Consider the following 25,445-nt stretch of genomic DNA (forward strand, 5'->3'; position numbering starts at 1 on the left):
GATTAATAAATATTCATTAAATGTGTTTCAATGAAACAAAGAAACTTAGCCTACCTCACTTATGTTGGAGCGGTCAACGAGAACAACGTTGCTAATGATGGCAAGAAAATAGTTAGTCGCTTGGCAGATTCACGCATCAAAGAGGTGCTTACTCAGGCAATTGTCTATGAAGTCCACTCTTATATGCTACATTGTGAATTGTAGCTGTTGTATTTGCTTATTTAAAAAATTGATAACAGTTGTAAGTCGATGACTATGAACTTAGGTGTCTTTATTATTCTTCAGATGAAGTAGAAGGATTATTTACTTTGTGAGGTTTAATGGGAATTATATTATTTGAGGACGCGTATGCTAGTCACTAATTTCAGGTTCAGATGCTAATTGGGTGATTATTATATTTAGGCCTGTATCTTGTTCTATGTTGTACCTGACCTATATTAGATGCAATATAGATAGACCATGGTAGAATGTATTTTCTACCTGGTTGTACGTACTCGAGTATTGTAGTTGTTATCTCACTGAACACGTCTGAGTGAAATTATACGTTGATGGCCCTACTTCTGGTGCTATTTTGTAATCGTCAATTCTTATGCTGGAAATGACCAATAATGAAGGTGTTTTGAAGGTGTAATGAAGGTGTAATGAAGGTGTATGTTCATCGTTTTTAAACCAAATGTTAGATTTGTTATTTTAAGCTTATCGTTCCAAAAAAGTGCGGCTAACAAATTTTCCCAAAAGGCGGTCAAAAGGCGGTTTTGCCATTTTTCTCTCCCACTTTTTTTTTCCCCTTTACATGTCTCTCATTGAAAGAAGACAATGGTTCACCTTTGCGACGTTTTTAAAACTAAATTTCAGTCATCAGCAAAATTGTATGACCATAATTATGATGTTCATGTGAATACGCTACAAGTGTCTATAAACAAAAGTAGGAACAGACAATTTAAAAAGTCGTTGTGCTCACTTTCTTCTAGAACAAGTGTAGTTGAAAGTGTAGACGGTGAATTTAATTGTCCTGAGTGCCAAAGCAAACTTTCTACCTCTAGGTCGTTTAACAATCATCTGAAAAGGAAAATCAAGGAGCCTGTTCAACCTTATCTAAAGCAGAAAAAAAGCGCAGCTTGGAAACAGACGAAGACAATAACACATCCTCAGTTCTTATGAAGCACCATACGCCCAATGAAAGAGAGATTGATTTTAAGCACTGACAACCCAGTTACATTTCTAATAAGCACCCAATGTGATGATGACTCCGCTGTTCTACTTGCCTGTGATTCACTCTCAAGCTCTCTGTAAGGAGCAGCGATCTACTAGATGAAAGAAGGATCACTCAAGATAACGCGACGGAGGTTGGTGTTACTTGCAACTCTGAGCAGAAATTACAACAAAGAATAATAAGAATACTGTTTATTTAGCACAAGAGTAAAATGTAATATTCAAGAAGAACAGAGAGCAGATAAAAATACTGCAGAATATTATGGATTGAGAGGCAGGCCATATTTATATGTTTATCAATTTTAATTAACCAAGGTGTAATAAAGAAAGAGACTTACGCATCCATTCTTGATAGCTCGATATCATTGATTGATCATTGTAAAGCAAGAGAACAACCATTAACGAGACACATCAAAGCCTTGCATGCTTGATCGCTTTTGATGTAAAGAAGCAGTAGTGTAGGGGTTTGGTATAACAAGAAGTTAAGCCAATTCACCGCACGATAAAAACCGTTCACCTCATCCTAAGATCCTTCAAAAATCTCAGGAATCAGATCGCGAGTTCTTTTCAATTGAGCGTTGAAAGTTGACAGGACATTCTTGCTGGTATAGCCATCCTTGAAAGCAAAAGTATATTCTACCATTTCAGCATCATCGTCCGCTGGTAAAAACTTGAACTTGCTATTGAACTTATTGAAGAGAAGACTGAAGACCAGTTGACCAATGCCACGACAGATTAGGTGCATTTCATCCATCAAAAGGTAGAAAGGGCCGCTAAAAGTTGGCAAGTTACTTATGATTTCAGGTACACCCAACATAATAAAACTCTAATACATATTAAATGCACTTGTTAGTAAACCATATTGACTTATGATACTCATATAGTTTTCATGGCATAGAAAATAGTACATACGTCTGCTCCTTGTATCAAATCTTCTTTTGTTCTCAATATGAAACCTCTCTAATGAAAGGCAATTCACTCATTACACTCTCCCCGCATTCAAGAAAACTGTATCTTAACCGCAAAAATTGGACAACTAAAAGCCATTTTGTTAACGTCCTCAAGTGGTAAAAATTTACCCTTTTCTCACAGCTTCAAACATTATAATTGATATATTATCTGATGAACCAACTGGAACCTGGAGTCTTCCTACATTAGATAATTCAGTTACAGAAGGCTCATCAACTTCAACAAATGCAGGCGATTTATTCAAACATATTGCTAGCACAAGTCCCATCTACAGACACATAGCCGATGAACAATTTGGCGAACTCAGCGAACAAATTGTCCAAGAAATAAATAAAGATTGGGCATTTTTTCCCCAACTGCGGTTTGCTACGTCGCAGATGTTCGCAGGGTATATTTTGTTGAGCGGTTCAACAGCTTTAATGGTTAATTGTGTCGAACCATATGGCCGATTAAAGTCAGTTGATGCTCACCATGAACGTCGAACTAGTTCTTCTATTCACCAATCTTCATTTCCGAAATCAAAATCAAAATATGGACAGATAGAAATTGCCTCACTCATGATGACAATACAACGAAGCTGAAAATTGGAGCTACCAATTGCAATTAATGGTAACGTTAAGTGTACGTCTTGACAAATAAACCATAGCAAACAAGACAATTGAAATGGGCCCGAATACCAGTAACTTTATACCACTACCGGACGCCCGAATCTACCTTAGTTTAGCTTAGTTGAAACTGGGACAAAAATTACTGGAAGATGATGAGGATAAAGTTATTGAGTAATTTGCTTCAGACTTTGGCATATTCATTGGCAACTTCTATAAACAATGCAAATCAAACAGCTGCTAAATTATTATCCCAACATTTATACACATAGTTACGTCTCACTCTCACTCTCACTCTCATTATGTATATTTAATAAATAAATTATTCACCATTCATAAGTATTGACTTATTCAGAAGCCTCATTGACTTCATTTTCCAATTTGTACGCTACATTTGCAGAATACAGAGAAAAAGTGAAAAATGTGGGTTTATTTTTTGTGACAAAAACCGCTCATTGGATGAATCAAAACCGCCCTTTGGCGTTGGAACGACTGTAGTTACGGTATGTACATATTTAGAAATACAAGATGACGTGTTCAAGTGTTATTATGATTCTATGATCATAATAACGTCGCTAGTATTTGAAGGTGTGTCTAATTCGTGTTCATATATTATAGGAGTTATGAAAATACCACATTCGACACCTTCAAAACACCGTCATTGCACCTTCAACAACTTCAAAACATGAAAATTTTAATAGAGGAATATTGAAGAACTGGAGTGAGATGTTCACTCTTGTTGTGAAGGGCATGTTTTACTTGACAGATGGGGTGAAGCCATGTAAAAAGAAAACATAGACCTACACAAAGAATTAAATCAACGATTTAGGTGATAGCAAATTTGCAGTCAATGTAATTGGTAGTATACGATGACAAATAGTTGAGCGAAGCGACAGTTCAGAATAATTGATCAATTCTGCTTTATCCCTTATTGTTGACACTAATCCTCAATTAACCTGACATTATGCCTTAGACCTTCGGCTCCTCAAAAGGGCTTTTATTGGTCAATTCGGTAGTATACATAGTAAATAAAATCTCTTTGATCTTCTTGAGCAAAGAGATAATACATGTATGGGATAATGAAAGGATCATAAAAGGGTGGGTGGGCACAATACCTTGCCCTTCTGAGGAACCAATGGTCTCAAGTAATTTTAGAGAGAAACACGTTCAACCGTGAATGAAAAGACAAATTCAACGAGGTTGAGACTCGTCATTGTCAAGATTACTGGTACCAACAGATAGTATAATTAATGAACTTGGAAGTCAACACATTCACTTCAATATGACCAAATGATTTTTCAAATTTTTGACCAAGTGTGCATCCTCTCCGTAAGCGCTGATTAAAAGAATGCGTCGTAAATGCAAACAAATTGCATAGAACGACCCGTTTGTTGGCAGAATTGCGATTGTAAGGATCTCTTCTTCTATGCTTTGATCATACTTTTAAGTTTTTTGAAACCAACAAAACAGTGATCTTTTCTGCAGGGTAAAAAACGAACAACTGCTAGTAGCTGCCAGAGATCTCCGCGATTGTTTTTTAACGAACTCACTCTCCCGTCTTTTCATCCTCAGCTAAAATTATCATTCAAAGATTACCCCACTTTACTTGCCCCCTTTGTTCTTCTTTTCATTATTAAGCTTTATTCATCTTTTCCCATATCAAACGTTACTATAGAGCACCTTATGCTTTCGCCAGCTAGAATTAGAACTATTTCGACTCGATTCATATCAAAGTCTCTCATAAAATCAACTTTATTCAAGCATAATACGGCTTTTAAATCCGTCACTGTACCGTTTATCATTAATAGACAACAGCAGCAAAATTATGCAACCAAAAATGTTTCTTACACAGTCGATAAATTTCCAGGCTATGTCCGAAATGATCATTTCAAAAAGGTTTGAGCACTCTTTCATCTGTATCGACAAAGATAAAACATAGCACAGACAACTCATAGGAAGCATATTTTCTAATAGCTCACAGAACAGGACGTCGAATACTTTAAGACCATAGTGGGCGCCAATAGTTTAATCTACAATAACCCAGATGACTTGTTCCCATTCAATACCGATTGGATGCACAAGTTTCGTGGGCAATCACAACTTGTCCTAAAACCGAAAACCACACAGCAAGTATCTGATATTCTGAAATATTGCAACGAGCAGAAATTAGCAGTTGTACCTCAAGGCGGCAACACTGGTCTTGTTGGTGGATCTGTACCTGTATTTGATGAAATTGTGTTGAGCTTGCAAGGAATGAATAAAATAAGAGGTTTTGACAGTGTATCAGGCATACTTACAGCAGACGCAGGTTGTGTTTTAGAAGTACTTGATAACTGGTTAGGAGAGAAAGGATATATGATGCCTCTGGATTTGGGTGCAAAAGGAAGGTAAAAGTAAGAAAAAATAAAAAGGAAGTGTGGGAGAATGCACGATGGAATTCTTTATTGTTAGAGAACTTACTTTTGCTTCCCTATTGTTCATTGTTGTGTATGCCAAATCGATTAGCTGTCATATCGGTGGAAACATCGCGACCAATGCAGGCGGTTTACGATTATTACGTTATGGATCACTTCATGGTACTGTTTTGGGTTTGGAGGTTGTTTTGCCTGATGGAACTATTTTGGATAATATGTCCACTTTAAGAAAGGATAACACAGGTTATGATATCAAGCAATTGTTCATCGGCTCTGAAGGCACCATTGGCGTGATTACCGGTATTTCTATCCTTACACCTCATCGCTCAAAAGCAGTCAATGTAGCTCTACTCGGGTTAAATTCGTTTGATGATGTACAAAAAGCATTCAAACAATCACGTATCGAATTATCGGAAATTTTGTCAGCTTTTGAGTTCTGGGACAGTAACGCTCTACAAATGTTTAAGAAGCACGCTACGCCCAAATCAGTCATGGAGAAGGAATATCCGTTTTACGTGCTGATCGAAACAAGCGGCTCAAATAAAGACCACGACGATGAAAAATTGACCAACTATTTAGAGAATATGATGGTAGAAGGAGTTGCGGAAGATGGTGTAGTGGCTCAAGATGAAACACAGATTCGTAGCCTTTGGAGCTTACGTGAGGGATTCACAGAAGCTTTGGGTAAAGAACCTGCTGTATATAAATATGATATCTCTATGCCTGTGGATAGACTTTATGCATGCGTGGAGGATATGCGTCAGCATTTGAGAGAAGGAGGTGTGTTTGGACAGCCAGACTCTCCTGTTACAGACGTCGTAGCTTATGGTCACGTGGGTGATGGTAATCTTCACTTGAACATTGCAGCAAGCTGTCTGGAAAGTAGAGTTTCTCAGTTGATAGAGCCTTATTTATTCGAATGGGTTGGTAAGTTGAAGGATGAAAAATTAAATGGTCATCGAATCAAGAGAAAGCGCTGAATGTACAATTCTGATTATGTTTACGTGTATTTGTATTCTAGCCAATCACCAAGGCTCTATCAGTGCAGAGCATGGCTTGGGAGTGGCAAAGAATGAATTCTTGGGGTACTCTAAATCGCCAGTGATGATACAGTTGATGAAAACGATAAAGAATATGCTTGATCCAAATGGCATCATGAACCCTTACAAGGTAAGAATAAGCAGAAAGTATTCCTGCATCGCTTATGGCTCATTATTCCTCTTCTGTATTGTAGTATTTGCCCTCACATTAAAGAAAACCCACACCTTGCATTTCTTTTGGATTTTGCTAACCAAAAAAAAAATGAATTTAAATCAGTGTCAATTTTTTTCTTTTGGCAATTAAAGCTGATTTCCTCACACAAAATATTTAGCAGTCCATTTTTTAATGTCTGCATATTATTTCAACAAAAGGTGTAACATTCTTCGCTTGTCTTTACCAAATTTCTACTTTTCATTACACTTTCACATTTCAAAGCCAATAATACTAAAAGCAGTTCAAACCATTATACGAATAATATGACCCAGAAAAAAGGTCGAATCATCAATGTCACTCATCAGATCCCATATGAGATCTCTTTTTGTCAGAAAAGTCAACAATGGCAGTTTGCACCTAGAAGAGGCCATGGTGCCATGTACGATGGTGTACACTCGCTCAGGAATGAATGGAATATAATATATATTGGGTGGACAGGGCAGCTGACCATCAGTACTTCTACAAGTATTTGTCATGCTTCGTCTACTACCAATGTATCCACGACAGCTAATACTACTACAACTACTACCACTACTACTGATATGAATAAAAACCCACCAACAGCAGCATCCATAACCACAAACACGGCGAAAGAATTGATAGATAGGGACCTGACAGATACAGAAAAGTTAGAATTATACAGTACCTTAAAAGAAAAGTACCAGTGTATACCTTTATTCATTGATGGGGAAAGTGTAGCTGGCCATTATGATGGATATTGTAAAACAAGTAAAGTGTTTATTGATAATGCCTCAGTTTTTGCTTTTATTGGATCAGTCATTATATTGATTCCACAATTATTGTATCAATAGTGCTATGGCCTTTGTTACATTACATGATATGGAATGACGCCACCGATGGTAGATTGGAAAGGAAACAATGGGAAGCATATGCCGCAGTGAATCAAATTTACGCTGATTTTGTATCTGACCTATATCAAGATGGTGATATAAGTAAGTCAGTATCAATATTGATTTTTTGGCAAAGCAAAGCGAACGGACCTATTGATTCATTATCTTCTTCTTTTTTTCTTCGATGCATGAAAAACCCAATCTAGTTTGGGTACATGACTATCATCTATTGTTGGTGCCTTCCATGGTCAGAGCAAAACATCCAAAAGCTAGGATAGGGTTGTTTGTACATTCACCTTTTCCGACATCGGAAATCTTTAGATGCTTGCCCAGTAAGTTTTAAAGCATTTAAAGCAAGAAAATTGCTCCAAGCAGGTGTATCTTACCGCCTTGTCCTTTAAAAACCATGTAGAGAGACAAGAAATATTGAAGGGAATGATTGGCGCTAATCTGATAGGGTTTCAGGTACGCAAAAGAAGAATGCTTATTTGCTAGGCAGAATTGAAAAACGTACTATGAAATTGATTGCATAAATTCTAATCTCTCCCCTTAACTAAAGTTTAGACTTACGCTTATGCTCGCCATTTCATTTCTACGTGTACTCGTGTCTTAGGATACGAATCATCACCAGAAGGTGTTCGTTGTTTGGATGGCCACTTCTGCCACGTAGGCACTTTTCCTATTGGTATTAACCCTTCTGAAATAGAAGCCCGTTGTCGTGACCCAACTGTTCAATCCAAGATAAAAGCGATTCGCGAAATGTACGCTGGTAAAAAGATTCTCGTCGGCAGAGACAAGATTGACCTTGTCAAAGGCGCTTTGCAAAAACTCGCTGCCTTTGAAAAGTTCCTAACTGATTATCCAGAATGGAAGGATCGAGTCGTAATGATTCAACTTACTGATGGCACAAACAATGACACATGGGAGCATAGGAAGATATCAGAGACTGTCGCTCAGATCAATAATAAGTTTGGAAATCTAGAATTTTCACCTGTGTATCATTTCCATCATCAGATTCAAGTGGATGAGTATTATGCCTTATTATCTACAGCAGATGTCGGTGTTATCACGGCGAATCGAGATGGTATGAATACAACCAGTCTGGAGTATGTTGTGTGTCAGCAACAAGGTCAACAACATGGTCCTTTAATTTTATCAGAATTGACGGGGACGGCAGGAACTTTAAGTTCGGCTATGATGATTAATCCCTGGGATTATGCTGGTGTAGCCAAGGCTATCAACGAAGCGTTATGCATGTCTGAAGAAGAAAAAAAATCAAGGCACCTGGTAAAGATGATGCGATATCAGAATGTAAAGTTGAAGTTCTGAACCGTTCAATAATTTTTTTTTTTTTTTTTTCTTGCTCACCTCAGCAAATGTTGGATTATGTAGAGACGCATACATCTTCTTTTTGGGCAAAGTCCTTTCTTAATGTTTTGGAAGAATCCATTGCTGCTTCAGAGCAGTCAAGTTATACCCCTATTCTAGATATCAACGATCTTTTAAAGGATTACAACGGCTCAAAAAAGAAGAGGCTACTGTGTTTTGATTATGATGTAATGTATACATTCTCGCTCATTAAGCATTAACGATGTCATTGTTCACTCTTTTCATATCACCATATAGGGCACCTTATCAGCTATTCGTCAAATACCCGGATCTCGAGCTCCTACACCTGAGATGCTAAACGCATTGCAAGCCCTCTGTGACGATCCTCAAAATGTTGTGTGGGTAATTTCTGGTAGAGACGAAGCTACACTTGACAAATGGCTTGGTCAAGTCAAAGGCCTTGGTCTCAGTGCTGAACATGGTTGCTTTCTAAAATATCCTGGCACGCATAAATGGATCAATTTATTAGAACATATCGATATGAGTTGGAAGCACGATATCGTTGAAATATTTACCTATTACGCTGAACGTACAACAAGCAGTTTTATTGAACATAAACGATGCTCTGTCACATGGCATTACCGTCTTGCTGATCCTGATTATGGTGCTTTTCAGTCGAAAGAATGTCAGAACCATTTAGAGAATGCTATTCTGTCAAAGATGCCAATAGAGGTGCTGGTTGGAAAGAAGAATTTGGAAGTGCGTCCTACGGCTACGAATAAGGGTGAAATCATAAAGCGACTTCTATCAGGCAATGACGAGAACATTGACTTTGTGATGTGTTGTGGTGATGATAAGACAGATGAGGATATGTTTAGAGTACTGAAGAAAATTACCACAACAGCAACAACGACAACGCCTGTACCGGTAGTATATACGGTAGTAGTCGGTATAGAAGATAAAAAGACAATGGCAACGTGGAGACTTCCAACTGTACAGGATGTCTTAGAGACATTCAATGCCTTAACAAGCCACAGCAACAAGCATTAACAATTTGTTGAACAATTGGAAAAGAAGAGGAAGAAGTTACCTGCTCTCATTTTGTACATAACAGCATACACAATAACATAAGGTTAGAATTTTCAATGTGAGGAATTTTTCCGATTCTTCTTCTAACAAACATTCATGAATAAAAAATTCCAAATACAACCTGATATAAAAGAATGTGTTCTCCTTTCTTGACAAATTATATGCGATTTCCATTTTTACTTTCTCTTTTTGAGACTTTGAAATCTTAACGGTAGCGACACATCTTTTACAATCCTTTGGTATTGTTTCGATTCATAGTGTACAACAATACAGGATGAATTCGGACAACCTCAATAAGCAAGGACGTTCGACAACGAATTCTGCTGCAACGCCACACCCGCCACCGTTGCCTCAACACAATCAAAGTGGCACAAGTGGTGACACAGATCAAGCGAGATCCCCTATCTCTCATGTACAGGTACAGTCGCTATCTGAGAATAATAAAGATGTGGTAGAGGAAGTGCTGACACGTACAAATCCGGTACAGTCACCATCCTCGCCCATAGATGGGAATAAATTAGGCAAACTACCAAGCAATACCCAATTCAGCAATAGAAGACCTGAGCAATTGGAGGAAATACGAAGAGCGACCTTTTTGAACAATCCATCCCATTCACCCACTTCACTTGAAGCATATCCATATGGAGACGAAAAGAGTAATTTTGGAAAAGGCAATTCCCAGAAGCCGATCGATTGCTGGACAATGGTCAGTAGAGCAATGACGTGGTGGGCACCATCGTTTATGTTACGATCCATAGGTAATGTATTCATGAATTTTCCTTGATGTCAAAACAAATATCAACATTGAGAAGCTTGAAAGAGGTACACTTAGACTTATCCATTATGGCGCTTTTTGGAACGCAGGCATTCGTGATAAATATATGCAGCAAGCTTGGCGTGAAAAGGTTACACTTGTGCAAATCATAATATTGCTGTGTGCCGCTGTAGGTTTTTTAACTTTTGGTTTCAATGCTACTGTCTGTGGTATTCAGCCAAACCGCATACGTCCAACTGGCGTTGAAGAGCATCATGTGATTATCCATGGCCGAGCATTTGATCTCAATACATTTCGGCATCCAACACCATTTCCTGATATTCCTGCCAGTGGTGATCTTCAGGAACTAGGTGTAGGTGGTCATGATTTGTCATTCATGTTCCAGACAGTTAATTATAACTGCAAAGGAATATTCAACCCTATACAGCCAGATGATGAGCACGGTAACGTAGTGAACTACTTTCCATGTGTAGCGTTGAATCGATACAATCCCGATTTGAATGCGACCGATAACCCAGGGCGCCAAGGATGTCATATCAGTAAGAAAGCAAGATTAGCCATCCGTCGATTGGACGTAGTAGGGGATGTATACTATAATTGGACAGATATTCAGAAACCAGGAACAAGTTTAGTAGCTTTCAATGGGTAACTATTGTTGAATTGGACAGGCTTTTTGAAATCAAATGAAAATAAGTAAACATTTATTGACTGTTTGCAACTACGTCTGATATAGTAATGTATTGGATTTATCAAGACTACGTTATTTGACACCCAATATCCCTCTTCCTGCGCAGGTAGCTCAAATTGTTGGCCCTGGAAGTGCTTTCATTGGCCGTGATGCCACCTATTGGCTCAGCACAACATCTGATAGGTTACAGATTGGTAAATGTCTTACTGATATCCTTAAAGTAGGCGTTGTCGATACAAGATCCACAGGTTGTATTATTTCCGATATTGTTCTATGGATTTCATTAGCCGTCATTCTCGGCGTTGTCTTTATCCGTTTCTTCTTGGCACTTATCTTTGGTTGGTTTGTTTCTGGGAAGCTTGGTAGTATACGTGAAGAGACCGATGAAGATCGACGAAGACGACGAGAAAAAGTGTTGGAATGGGAAATGAATAATGTTGAACAAATGCATTATCGCGATCAAAGCAATATCTCCATAGTACCACCAGCTGCTTCTAGTGCTGTTTTCAACCAAACAAAACCAGCAAATTCGAGTCCCTTGATACCATCTGAAATTGTAAGCACTCATAACCGGGAAGAAAATGGAACAACAACCGCATCACCTCAGCAGAAATATAACAAACCTAAACGTCGTTTCTTCCCTACCACTTCGCGGTTTACCCAACCCAATACGTCTCGAACTTTATATCAGAGCCCGTCTCGTTCGTTTGGTCTGACGGTTGAAGATGGAGGATCACCCAATATATCTCAATTCCGCACACGCTACGATGATGGTCAACACGCCCTTTCTCTTTCTTTTCGGCAAGCTCAACAAGCAAAACTTCAAGCCGCCAAAGAGCAGTATAAATTTAATTTTGACTTGATTCATACTTTTATGGTTGTTACTTGCTATTCAGAAGGAGAAGAAGGATTACGTACTACCTTAGACTCACTTGCGAACACCGATTATCCAGCTACTCATAAAATGCTTATAGTAGTGTGCGATGGTATTATAACAGGCTCTGGCAATGGTATATCTACACCTGACATTGTTCTTTCCATGATGAAGGATGATGTAGTTCCGCGCGAGCAAGTACAACCCTCCTCATATGTAGCTATTGCTGATGGTAGTAAGCGGCATAATATGGCTAAAGTTTATGCTGGATATTACAAGTATAATGAAGATACTTCTAAAATGCCTGAAGTGATACCGGAAGATCAACAGCAACGGGTACCCATGATTGTTGTGGTCAAGTGTGGCACAGACGCCGAACGTAGTGATATAAAACCAGGCAATCGTGGTAAACGAGATAGTCAAGTTATTCTAATGAACGCAATGCAGAAAGTGTACTATGCCGAGCGTATGTGTGATTTAGAGTATCAGTTTTGTAAAGCAGTCTTCAAATTGAGTGGCGTTCATCCCTCAGAATTCGAGACTTGTTTGATGGTAAAACTTAATTGAAAACTGATAAATATATATATTGATCTATCGGAAAAGGGCTCATTCGACAAACATTTACTTCATCTAATGTAGGTTGATGCAGACACAAAAGTTTATCCAGACTCTTTAGCTCGAATGGTGGCGTGCATGTCGAGAGACCCATCAATTATGGGATTGTGTGGTGAAACGAAGATTGCTAATAAAAGCGATTCATGGATTACTGCCATTCAAGGTAAGAGAAGGGAAAGAGCGCTCAATTGCTAATTTCAAAACTAATCAATACTCTTCCATAGTGTTCGAGTATTACATCTCACACCATATGAGCAAAGCCTTTGAATCTATTTTCGGCGGTGTCACTTGCTTACCTGGTTGCTTCTGTATGTATCGCATTCTTGCCCCAAAAGCCGGTAAAAAGGTTCCTATCTTTTGCGCCCAGGATATTGTTGAGAAATACTGTGAAAATGTCGTGGATAGCCTGCATAAAAAGAATCTTTTACTGCTGGGTGAAGATAGATATTTAACCACACTCATGTTACGGACGTTTCCTAAAAGGAAAATGATGTTTGTACCTCAAGCAGTAAGATTATACGATCTATATCCATATACAGAGTTAAGAAATAATTTTATTAATGGGAGAAAGAAACTGAAACTTGCCGTACCTTTTCTATTAGGTCTGCAAAACCGTTGTACCGGATACTTTCAAAGTTCTTTTATCCCAAAGAAGACGCTGGATCAACTCTACTGTTCACAATTTACTTGAGCTTGTATTGATTCGCGACTTGTGCGGTACATTCTGTTTCTCTATGCAATTTGTTGTTTTCATGGAACTTGTCGGCACCGTCGTTCTCCCTGCTGCCATATCTTTCACTCTCTACCTGATCATCATTTCCTTTTTTGTCAAGCCTATTCCGCTAATCCCATTGCTGCTGCTTGCTGTTATTTTGGGTTTGCCGGCTGTACTGATTGCCATTACTACTTTCAAGATGATCTACGTTATGTGGATGTTTATTTATTTGCTCTCACTACCTATTTGGAACTTTGTTCTACCCGCTTATGCTTATTGGCATTTTGATGATTTCTCTTGGGGACAAACTCGTGTAGTTGAAGGACAATCGGACAAAGGAGAAGATCATGGACGTCGCGAAGGTGAATTCGATAGCAGTGGTATCGTCATGCATAGATTTGAAGAATGGGTCAGGCTTGAGAGCACAATGCTCATAGAGGCAAGAATGGCAGCTTCAAACATGATGATTGACAATCAAAGAGCTCCTTCTTATGCTCGCTAGTGCCTTCTGCATAAAATTTTTATTCTAAACGTATTATCTACTACTATCAATTGTAATCCAAACATATTTATACATTTTATAAGCATCACCATCATCATAAACATCATCTGAAAAGAATTAAGCAGTTAGATTAAAGTAATGTTACAAATGGTAAAAATTATTGAAAGTATGGTGGTAGGCTATCACTATTTTAACCAATATTATCATTACTATGTTACAGAGGATCGAAAGTGAATGCTGTCTACTGAAATGAAAATTAACAAAAACATAACTTTTGTTATGTTTCCTTCAGAATCCTGAATTTTTCGGTGCTGCTGCTTCACTTGTCCCTTGATCTCTTTGAAATCTGCCCTGATATAGTACCTATTCGAATTAATAGTCATTTATTTGAGTAACAAGTTAATTTGTGCATGCCCTTTTGTTAATGGCCAACAATTAATTAACGTCAAAAAATGGGCATCAATCTTCATGTGTAGCTACCGTTTTATAGATTTGTTACCCCAGCTTGATTGTTTAAATGTATTAGTCCGTTTTGAAGTATAAAGTGATCAGCAGTCAACGTTTGTTAACGAAATCAAATATAGAGTTACTATGCGCTATATGATTTTTATTCATTGGACAATAACAATAAAAGTTGAAAAACTGCTTGAAGCAATTATGCGTATTGAAAATTAAGGATGTCCATTCTTACCTGTCCTGAATTTTGTTAGTACTTTCTGTATAGAAGGTAAACAATGTCACCATCTTAGCAATTCTTTATTGGTACTTGTACTTATGCAACGGTTGAAATATTTCTGAGCTAGACGGTACTGTTATGTGTAGTTCAGTTACTGTTTCTATCATTCATATAATGTTTTTGAAAGGAAGATTGCTGAAGTAGACCAACAGAAATTTAGATGAAGGGAAGTCTTTTCTCTAACAAATTGTTTATAGAAAGTTTTTAAGCGATTTTTTTGGTTGACTGCAGAGACTGTAGATGCTATATACCACATGTTGTCAGAAACCTCCTTCAGCGGTTATTTATGAAAGCTGAAGTCATACAAAATTATTTGATTATCATACTGAAAAATAAACCGTACGACAATAATTTTCATTTCACATTCTCTCCAGACGCATGCGCAATTATATAGCCTAGGGACGCGAAATCAACAGAAAACGTCTTTAGCGCCGCTTAGAGCCTTCCTCGAACGCATGCATACTCACAGTCTTCAATCGGCTAAAGACACCAGCATAAGCTTTCTTTCCTTACTACCACTCTTACCACAGTTTCTCTAAGAAGTGAATTTGTCATTTTAGGAATGGTAAGTGCAATTTTCTTAGAATTGACCTTGTATTAGTTACTGTCTGTTTTATTTCTTGAACAAATTCATTTTATACTTAGAATGGATTCAAGATGGTATATGAAGTCTTAAAATGTAAATTTTTTTTTTTTTAAAAAAAAAGAGGATATATGAGACTTGGTCCATAAATATTCTACATATCAATTTGATACAGTTCGTTCTAAAGGTTTTACAAATAGATTGACTTATGTTTGATAGAGCCGCAATAAAGGGTTGCGGTATTAAAGTTGTTTTTAGAATGCTTCCGGTTAAGTTGTAATGGATGATTTTTCAGTTACAACATTAGATGTAGGCTCACTGCCAGCATGCACTTCTGCTTGGTGTGACGGTGAATATCTATTAGTGGAGGAGGACGGTAGCGGTAATTGTTGTTGTTGCTGCACGATCCATGCATGTTGAAATGCTTTGTCTGGTGTGAGTCTCTTCAGGGGATCCCACACGAGGCACTGCTGAATAAAGTCCAAAAACAACGGATCATTACATCGTAACACTTGGGGAAGCGATTTTGAGCCAGCTTTTCGCTTTTTGCCTCTCGAATTGTAAAAGGCGCGAGGTTCACCATGACGGTCGAAGAATAGACTTCTACGTTCACTCATATTGATATATTTGGAGTCTGGCACGCCCAGCACTTCCATGATACATGCAAGTTGCTCCTGTTCATTTTCGCCTGGGAAGAGTGGCACGCCTGTATACAATTCCGCAATGATACAGCCTAAACTCCACATATCAATGGATGTACCGTAATCTAATCCTAAAATAATCTCGGGAGAGCGATAGAATCGGCTTTGAATGTAGGTATATACGCGCTGATGGGTCAAGCAGCTGCTACCAAAATCAATGACCTTAATTGTCGATTTGGTAGGATGCTTCAATAGAATGTTTTCTGGCTTCAGATCACAATGGATAACGCCGTGTTTTTTAAGTAGAGATAAAGACCGTAGTATTTGTATCGTGAAACGTTTAATCAGCTTCGTTTGAAATCCTTGGAAATTGTTAATTTTGATGAATTCATACAAATTCATGCTTAGACATTCACAGGCAATACACAGATGATTTCTGAAGTTGAAATATTCCGTCATTTTCACATTGTGATGTCTATCCTCAGGGTCCTATAAAAAAAAGTTGAGACATGAGAAACAACTTGCTTCCATCCAAAACATTATAGGTGATTTAAGCGTTTACCCATCTGGTTAAATCACTCAAAATTCTCACTTCTGTTTTTGCTTGAGCATAGAATCTCTTTTTATTCCGTATCAGCTTTATAGCCACCGTAATGCCTAGTTTATGATCAAAACACTTGACGACCTGCCCAAATGAACCTCGGCCTAATTCTTCCAAAACCTCATACCGGTAAGCTAAATGATCGTGTAAAAGGATTTTATAGTCTCCTCTTTCATCGTCATAACCATAATTTTGTTTGCTATTCTGCTGATGATGATAGCTATCTGGCATCGCTTGATATTTTTCGATAGAAGAGCGCCCTACAAAGTAGATCTCAGGATAACCTTGGATCTCTGCTTGCTCATAGGGGGACAGTTGGTGACCATACAATTTAATGGCTATAGAGGGTGTCATGGGGAGATTTTGGATACTTGAGGGCAGCATTCCAGTTGATATTAAATCGTTCATCTTACTAGTATTGCGTACTGATTGCAAAGTGTTTGTCATATTAGTACTATCGAGCATTTTGCTCAAGTCTTTCGATTGCTTTTTCATACCAATTATTGCTGCTGAGTAAGGTGATTTATTACTACGATTGTTAGTGACAATGTTATCTTCCTGAATAGCATGTTCTGCCACCATAGCTTCTAATTTTTCACGAAGACTGACAGCTGCTGCTGTTGAACGACGTATTTTATTGCTGGTATTATTATTATTCTCAGCAATGGCAACTTCATCTACTACAAGCGAATTCTTCCTACTGCCACTACTGATGCTATTATAAAAGGCTGTACTATTGTTGTTACAATATGATGGTGAGTATGACTGCTCTTTCTGTTGTGATTTCTCTGCATTCTTGACTCTCGACTGGTTTTCTATGGTCAGACCTAAACTTGGTCGGCGAGTAGTTGATGTAGGCCTAATACGCGGTGAAGGTTTCACATTACTGACTGGTATAAGTGCAGCTGTAGCTGTATGAGGAGGAGTATAATTCAAACTGGATAGACTTTTGAATGAAGCACGTCTGGTGTCTATTAAACTAAGGCCTTTCGACCTGCGTTTTGCTTTTGATGAAGTTGATGTGATAGTAGCGGTGTTAGGAGATGAAGATGTCGAAGACGACAATGGACAGACAGATACGGGCGTTGTGCTTTCAGAGAGAGACATGCGTTTCTTCTGTACAGCAATTCGAGAAACGGCAGTAGGGGTTTTTGCCTTCATTGCAACGGATGTTCTCTTTTTAACTAATGGCATATCCACTTTAATAGGCTCTACTTTCATAGGTGGCAATTTTAAAGCTTGAACAGGTGGAGGTTTTGCCAAATTACCTGGTAATGTCTGATTAAACATAATAAAGTGGAATGGGCAAATTAATATGGATGTACAGGATGCATAGATTTTACGCCATGTGTCCAAATTGGGTATGTTTTACCTTGCCACGCTTTCTGCTACCAACTGCGTTCGTTATCGTTCCCCTTTGTTTTTGTTCCGAAGCTGTTTTTATGTCTGATATCGTTGTAATACCATCGGCAATATTATTGCTCTTGGTAGTTGTTATTGACGAATTCCTTTTTGTGGGTGATGAGGTAATGCTGCTTTTTCTACTTGACAGCCGAGCAGATTTCAAGATCGAATTTGTTGTAGTACTATTTGCAGTAGCAGTAGTAGTAGTAGTAGTAGTATTAATCGTAGGCAATCCTTCTTTTAAACTCTCTGTTCTGGACATCCTTCGGCCTGCGTTCACTTCATTCAGGATAGACTTCTTTCTCGTACGGCGTGAGGGGCTTATCTTGTTTTGTGGGGGACCTTTATTGTCGCTGCTGGCTAACGAAGATTCATCATCAGCATTACTATTATTTGCTGCTAATGTTGTTGGAGATAGTAGATTTTGCTGCCGGGCTTTTGCAGTAGCGGCAGCTAAAATTGATCTCCTTCTTAACGCTAAACTTACGCTATCATTTTCAGCATTTTTATTAGTAGTACTACTAGAAATATGTGCAACGCTTTTTCTTCGTGCTGCCGCTGCTGCCAATGCCGATGTATGACTGGGAGAGCTTAGACGCATTGAATTTCTACGTTGATGATCTGCTAAAGTGGGTTTCAAGTAACTACCACTGTTCTGACCATTATCATTTCCAGGGAGTCGAGCAACATTGGTTGTGGATAATGTACGCCTTCTAGTATATTTATTGGTTGTCAAGGCAGTGCCTGTCTTGTTTTTAGTAGCCTTTTCTAATTCCTCCTTTGCCAACTTTCGTTCCAAAGCTAAGGTTTGACGTAAAGTGTCTGCTAGTTTGATCAATCCTGGCCCTCTGCTTCCATCATCCGATCCTGCTCCCGCTGCCAGTGCTGTTATTGTCGGTTGTTTATTATCTCTGTTTATATTATGACTACTACTATCATTACCGCTTAAAGCACCTGACTGTGATTGTCTTCTCTTTGACTGAAGCTGTTGCAGTTTCGGTAAATTTGTTGTCGTATTAGTGGCAGTGTTGGAAGAAGAATGTATCTTACTACTATGTTCTGATAGTATGTTAGCTGCGCTTCTTCTTCTTCTTCCATCGGCAATACTTTCTGCAATCATACTACTGGTAGCTGAACACCGAGACCGACTACTAGCTGTTGACCTTGCATATTTATTCTCTTTTTCACTATTGCTGAATTGATCATGTCTCTGCATATGCTGATGAATCCAAGATTCTGTTAAATATGGTTTCGCTGTAATTGTCGATGATGACATAAATGATAATATGTGCAGCAAATATTGGCTTAACTACTACTTTTTTTGTCTTCCTGTAGAGATCACCTTTTAGGAGATGACCGCAAAAAAAAAAAATGAAAGAACAAAAAAAGTTGAGAAGAGGAAAAAAAAAAAAAGAAAAAAGAAGACCAAGTCTAATGGAAAAAAAAGGGGGTTGAGGGTGGGCGGGCTTGAATGAAGCCTTAAAGTTATTAAAGAGAGTTATTAGGGTTTTAAGGCGTGAAATATAGGAGAAAAAGTCGTTCAGGTAAACCGATATCCATCGTTACTTTGTGTGCCTGGCTTACATTTTAACTTTCGATAATTGTCTTGTGTGTGATTCAACCTACTGGCAAAAAGTGCATTTATAATTTTTAGCTTCAGTTTTAAACGGAGATTAAATAGAAGTATTCGACATAAAGTCATTTAGACAATTTTGATTCTACTTTTGGACACTTGAACGCAGTTCCTCATTCCATATCGAGTTATCAATTGCGAACATACTTTTTACTGCATTAACATCTCAGTTTCGAAAAATATCTCAAAAGACTTACAGAGACGGATGCTTTAACCATATACGATATTTCATGCTTTCAGTGTGTCTGACCTACACCAATTGCAAATGCTTGACGCCTTGTGCTCATCTTTTGTGATAGACACGGAACTAATTGACGCTTCTTTTCTATTTATATTCATGCCATAAATACTTCGATAAAACCAGTTCCATGACGTTTAATCGGATAACGGATTTGTAGACCATTCCATCTCCAGAAACTACGAAGAAACCTTTTTCAAATCGTCTGCATTGAATTCTTTACACTTTTATTTGGAAAAGAGCAATTTAAAAGATTAAACATACAACACAAGCATTTTGTATTTTTTGATAGTTTCTAATGATAATCGCGTTCATAGGATTCTTACAACTATGCTTCCTTTTCTTTTACTCATTTTCTTATTATATATTGTGCTCCTGTTGAATTGCATGTTTTTCATATTCTTCTCAATAAGTTGCAGACCTTGACCCAAACAAAGCCTTTCCTCACCCGTACTACAGGCATAAGAAGAATACTTAGTACAGTTTTGACACTTCATGAATGCCAAAAGTACTAAATTTGTTTTTAGTATGGTTTGGCATTTTTGTTGCTTTCTTATTTCATGGTTTTTCTTTGAGAGTGGTTTCTATGCTTTATTTGACAGAACTGTTTCTTTTAGACATAAAAGCGGATTGCTAGTCAAAGCCATAAATGAAAAACAACAAAGAAGAAAGTTATATACATATATCATTTAATACAAGATAATCAGCAAGTAGGATACTTAGCAACTAGTCCTTTTCTTTGGAAATATCCTTAGGCATATGAAATTTGAAGTAATATACAAACTAAAAATGTATTCAAATAGATGCGCCTCATCTCGCGAGTAAAACACTTGAGCATTCATGTCTTCTTTGACTTTTAAAATACCTAATCATCCGTCTATACATATCTTGCGGCACTAAGTGAAACTCAGACACCCATCCAAATTTTAGACGCGCTTTTCATCTCCTTGGAAGCGTCTTGTTTCTGACAATTATATATTTGATGCTATTATAACTTGAATGAACAATTTTCTGCTTATTTTTTGATTAAAAAGCTCTTACTGAGAGGCACAGTGAACCGGTTTATTCTGAATCATTAAGTTCTAATTTTCTAAATTGCCTGTTCAAATCTGCGATTATTTAATGTCTCAACTGTAACTCAAAAATTCTGCAAAATGAAAAAGGAGTAGCAATTTGAACAAGAAAAACAATGATCATCCTGACATACTGTTCCCCGCGTTTTTCGTGTTAGACGATGACTCTAACTTTACGCTCTTTCATATACCGTCCCCAATTTTCTTCAGTCCATAAATGTAACAATTATGAACATTATAAAGCCAAAAGCAAACGAACCTGAAATACCAAGTCTCTTGCTGTTGTACCACTGTACACCAACATACAAACACAGCAAGCTTGTTTCCCCCTGTGTTTTGTATCCATTGTATGAAGTTTTTTGTTAATTACTTATTTTAGCAACGCAAAATCAATAAGAAAGACATTGCTGTACTAGCATAACACAAGAAAGCCTGCCATCATCTTTTACTTTGTGCCCCTATATGTTACCCTAAGGGTACACATCGGAAGAAATATAAATAAACTTCTTATATTGCACTCTTCAAAATGTTCGAGAATGTGTAAGACTGTGATTATAACACAAAGCTAGCTGCAAATACAAGAAGTTCGCTCACAGTACTTCCCATCTAAAGAGGTCTTTTGCTTGATGCGAAACAATGAGCCTAAAACGGCTATTGTTTATGAGAGGCCAGTCTCCTGAATTTCCACTATGGCTAAATAACTATTGTATGGCATAGTATGTTTAGATTATAACATCCTTTTGCCTATGTAAGGTCATTGATCTGTAATTAGACTAAAAGGTTCTGTTGATTAACCGTTTTAACACTTGTTTATTCTTTCATTAAGGTTAATTTATGAAAAATCAGAAAACTTAGTTGGTAAATGAATTTCCGCATATGTATGTGATAAACGAACAGTCTTCTCTCCTTTGCATTGTCTAGTCCTTTTATTCTTTATTTATTTTTTCTTACCTCAAACTTTCTAACAAGATGATGGCAAAGGACATTTTACCCTTATTAAGTGTATAAAATGTGAAGGCCATGTCAGTTCAAAATCTTCTTGAACCATATATGTCTTTTAACTGACCTGCATACCTATAATACGTATGCAGATCAGAAACCAATAAGTTAGACTCTATGTTTCAATTTACGCGTATTACTATTTCTAACGCACAATAGTATAAATTCTCCCAGATATCGTGTTATCAACAGAATGCATTTGTTGTTATTGACAGGAGTAATCAGCAACCGAAAACGTCAATTAGAAAAAAAAACCAACAAAATAATAGTAACAGCTGCATAGGACAAAGTTCATGTACCCATTGTCGGCACAGCGAAGCAGATATTATTGTAGCGCAAGTCAGTATAAGCATTGAATGACTGTTCCCGTTTCTTCAAAATTATCAAGGCTAATTGTTCGTAAAAATTGTATCATGAACGTTGTTTAAGGTGTGTTTAAGACTTGGCTTTGGACAGAATAATTTGAGAGTTTTTAAAGGCAGTATATATTGTGATGGGCATTATCAACCACTTTTGCTCGCAGACTATTGCATTTAAATTTTCTTGTATTTTATTTAGCCAAAAACCTTTAAAGGATTTGTAAAACCCGGAATCATACTGAACCAATTTTTTCCCCTTGAACACCTATGATGCTCTCATCATAATAAAACAGTAGATTCAGTTGCAACTGGTTAGAAGTAGAAGGCAACAAACTCTTTTGCGAAACAGATTACAATGCTTTGTTTCTCACAAATTGTCAGGCATGTTATCGAGTAGTTGATAAAGACACTGTTACGACAAAAGGCAGCAACTTAAAGAGTATTTCGCGCAAAAGTTGCTTCAAATGTCGAGTATGTTGTATTATAACTATTCTTTTGAATGGAAGTCCTTATATCAATTAGCTATAGTATAATAGATGTGCAATGCTCTTTCTCCCAAATCCTATGTCTACGACAATGTACCTTATTGTAAATTCGATAGCACATGATTACCAATCCTAAATGTCATACTTGCTCAATACCTATAGAAAGAGATTGCCTCGAAACTTTCAATATCTGGCGCTCCATTTTCAAGTTGCTCTTCTATGTAAGTTGGTAAAGGAGAAATTGTTATTCCTGCTATCTTTACAAAAATCTACGACGTTAGGTCTGCAAAATATCTTTACAAAGTGCTTAATATATATTTATTGATAGAATTTTTTGTGAAGACCATGAACCCAAAAAGCTTTATAGGTTGATAGTGGTTGTAAAAACGAAAAGAAAAGAAAAGAAAATACGCTGTATCTATAAACGAGAACCAAGGTAAAGAGGACTTTGTTTATTCCAACTCTTCTCTTTGATTGTCATCCTCCCAAACTTGAACTTTTTCATATAATAAGGTATCTGGTGACCTGGTGACCTGTCTTTCCAACAGCCATGCCTTTAGAATCGTCTATATATGATATAAGGAGTTTTCGAACGCTGCTATTATCGCAAGCTTTTCAATATTGGCCTCTGTCTATTCAGAATTATACCATTTTCAGGTACAGCAACAAGGACAGTGCGCAAGTGCTTTTTAACTTGCATAAAAATAATGTGTACAAATTTGGATGTGAAATAAAGCCGCAAAGGAAAATTTATGACAATAACATGTATTGAATAAAAAGAAACAACGAAAAGAAGGGCTAACACAATAAGACAAAAGATGGAATGACGATCTCTGTTCCTAAAATAGATGTAGAAAGGTTTCACAGTTAACTTTTCACCATTAAAAAAAGCCATTTCAGCAAATAACCTCCTTTTTGTTCTCACTTTCTGCTTTTTTCTCACTTGCTCTGCAATAACGAAATTACAATAAATAATACCCAAGAAGATACCTGTACTTTTATTATTCCCTAAATTAATATTGTACATATATTTTACCAGTAAAACATACCCTCAGATTTGAAACTGTACACATAAATATCTTACCTCTCTATAGTATATAATCTGTTTGAATATACCGCACCGGGCCATTAAAAATTATGGTGGTCATAAACAATCCTTTTCGTCGATCATCAGCAACAGTACCGAAATGGCGGCATCGATCTACTACTATGCAATTGAAACTTGATGATGATGACGATGACGGTTACCATCAAGAAAGTAGCAGCAATAATCCTTATTTTCGCAATGAAAATAGTAAGGCGCCACAATCATCAGCGCCACCAGTAGCCCCTTATAAAAGCAGTGGTAGCAATAGTACCAATAGTAGTACGATATATAGAACGAAGCAAAAGCCTAAATACGATGATAATGCTACTCTAACAACAGCAAAAGCAGTAGCACCTAATCTTACCGATGGCAACCTCGTCAATTCAGATAGTCATTTAAATGGCATAGGCGACTATATCTTTTTGTCACGACTAGGTGATGGAAAATTCAGTCAAGTTATGTTGGCTGAACATCATTCAACAGGCGAAAAAGTGGCTGTCAAGGTAAAGAGCAAAGGCGATTACTTTAAATTCCAAAGAAGAAAAACGAAAAGAAAACATCATGTACTCAACATCTAAACACTACTAGATCATAAATAAAAGAGCACATCAATATAGAGTTATGTACCGACTTGTACGAGAAATACAGTTAATGGAAGTTCTTAATGAACACTCTAATATCGTCACGCTCTATGAGACTTACGAGACAGCTGATGCACTCTATTTAGTCATGGAATATGTGCCTGGCCTCAACCTTGAAGATTACTTAAAGTCCATCGCTACCAACAATAACAGCGACAAAAATAAATTTGCACATTTGGATGAGGAAAAGGCACGCCATATCTTTCGTCAGATTGTCAAAGCAGTCGATTATTGTCATTCTCGTTGGGTTGTACATCGTGACTTGAAGACGCCCAATATCCTTCTCACAGGCGAAAACTTAAACCAAGTTAAAATAGCTGATTTTGGACTGGGTAACCGATATGGATTACAAAGGCTGAAAACAGTCTGTGGATCTATGCTTTACTATAGTCCGGAAATAATTGCAGCTCGATCATATATTGGACCTGAAGTGGATACATGGTGTTTGGGCATTCTTTTGTTCCGTATGACCGCTGGAACTGAGCTTTTTGCACACGCAAAAACACCTGCTGAATTGAAAAAGTATATCTTATGCCGACAGTATCGATTTCCGTCACATTTAAGTACGGACCTGCAATTGACGATACAAAAGTGTTTATCAACAGATCGGGCAAACCGGTTAAGTTTAGAAACTATACTGAAGCAAGATCCGTGGTTTACGAACAACGGTACGCTAAGTAATGAGGACATATTTTTTTATACAAGCAATAACGGCCTATCTGTTACAGACACAAATAATACGGACGATAGCAGACTAAATTATAATGCCAAGGAAGCGACGCGATTATACGCGGAATCATTCAGATCCGAAGATTTAAACAGAGTACAAATGGGCGCTCAGCAGACAAAAAGACAATGTAAACAGGATTTACTCCAAGAACAAGAAAAACGACGTCAACCTCAGCAACAGTACCCTGATACCCAACAACATCGAAAAACATTATTTCCATGTAAAAAAACCGTTATATATCATATAACGCATTCGTCTACTTATTTTACTTCAAGCGATGCTTCTATCCAAAGTGGAGATAAGGAGCAGACTCAAATTATTACAGAATTAAACCAGCAACTTT

The 25,445-nt window shown here is 37.5% G+C and overlaps 6 protein-coding genes across 6 annotated transcripts; 5 read left to right on the forward strand and 1 right to left on the reverse strand.

The window, feature by feature from the left end:
* Positions 1 to 2,175: 2,175 nt before the first annotated feature.
* Positions 2,176 to 2,762, forward strand: BDF20DRAFT_832929 (uncharacterized protein; the record flags this gene model as incomplete). Its single annotated transcript, XM_053078586.1, has 2 exons — positions 2,176 to 2,279; positions 2,357 to 2,762. 2 exons carry the CDS (start codon positions 2,176 to 2,178, stop codon positions 2,760 to 2,762), a joined length of 510 nt encoding a protein of 169 aa, XP_052939412.1.
* A 1,630-nt stretch (positions 2,763 to 4,392) lies between these two features.
* Positions 4,393 to 6,574, forward strand: BDF20DRAFT_303146 (uncharacterized protein). The gene is made up of 5 exons (XM_053075151.1): positions 4,393 to 4,682; positions 4,761 to 5,173; positions 5,292 to 6,127; positions 6,222 to 6,370; positions 6,435 to 6,574. Exons 1-5 carry the CDS (start codon positions 4,470 to 4,472, stop codon positions 6,450 to 6,452), a joined length of 1,629 nt encoding a protein of 542 aa, XP_052939413.1. The 5' UTR covers positions 4,393 to 4,469; the 3' UTR covers positions 6,453 to 6,574.
* Positions 6,575 to 6,585: 11 nt separating this feature from the next.
* Positions 6,586 to 9,895, forward strand: BDF20DRAFT_303086 (glycosyltransferase family 20-domain-containing protein). The gene is made up of 7 exons (XM_053075150.1): positions 6,586 to 7,183; positions 7,267 to 7,407; positions 7,512 to 7,637; positions 7,718 to 7,770; positions 7,870 to 8,592; positions 8,679 to 8,861; positions 8,932 to 9,895. The coding sequence occupies exons 1-7, from the start codon at positions 6,718 to 6,720 to the stop codon at positions 9,682 to 9,684; spliced, it is 2,445 nt and encodes an 814-aa protein (XP_052939414.1). The 5' UTR covers positions 6,586 to 6,717; the 3' UTR covers positions 9,685 to 9,895.
* Positions 9,896 to 10,604: 709 nt separating this feature from the next.
* BDF20DRAFT_815681 (chitin synthase-domain-containing protein) lies at positions 10,605 to 13,892 on the forward strand (the record flags this gene model as incomplete). The annotated part of the gene is made up of 6 exons (XM_053077104.1): positions 10,605 to 11,143; positions 11,232 to 11,719; positions 11,765 to 12,612; positions 12,700 to 12,838; positions 12,900 to 13,183; positions 13,278 to 13,892. The coding sequence occupies 6 exons, from the start codon at positions 10,605 to 10,607 to the stop codon at positions 13,890 to 13,892; spliced, it is 2,913 nt and encodes a 970-aa protein (XP_052939415.1).
* A 1,588-nt stretch (positions 13,893 to 15,480) lies between these two features.
* On the reverse strand, positions 15,481 to 16,807 carry BDF20DRAFT_813677 (kinase-like domain-containing protein; the record flags this gene model as incomplete). Its single annotated transcript, XM_053076901.1, has 2 exons — positions 15,481 to 16,341; positions 16,415 to 16,807. 2 exons carry the CDS (start codon positions 16,805 to 16,807, stop codon positions 15,481 to 15,483), a joined length of 1,254 nt encoding a protein of 417 aa, XP_052939416.1.
* A 7,046-nt stretch (positions 16,808 to 23,853) lies between these two features.
* BDF20DRAFT_814826 (kinase-like domain-containing protein) lies at positions 23,854 to 25,048 on the forward strand (the record flags this gene model as incomplete). Its single annotated transcript, XM_053077019.1, has 2 exons — positions 23,854 to 24,234; positions 24,320 to 25,048. Coding segments are annotated over 2 exons (1,110 nt in total), but the record flags the coding sequence as incomplete, so codon positions are not given.
* Positions 25,049 to 25,445: the final 397 nt, after the last annotated feature.

The sequence above is a fragment of the Mycotypha africana genome (genome assembly GCF_025528875.1).
Source record: "Mycotypha africana strain NRRL 2978 chromosome Unknown BDF20scaffold_2, whole genome shotgun sequence".
Classification (NCBI taxonomy): Eukaryota; Fungi; Mucoromycota; class Mucoromycetes; order Mucorales; family Mycotyphaceae; genus Mycotypha; species Mycotypha africana.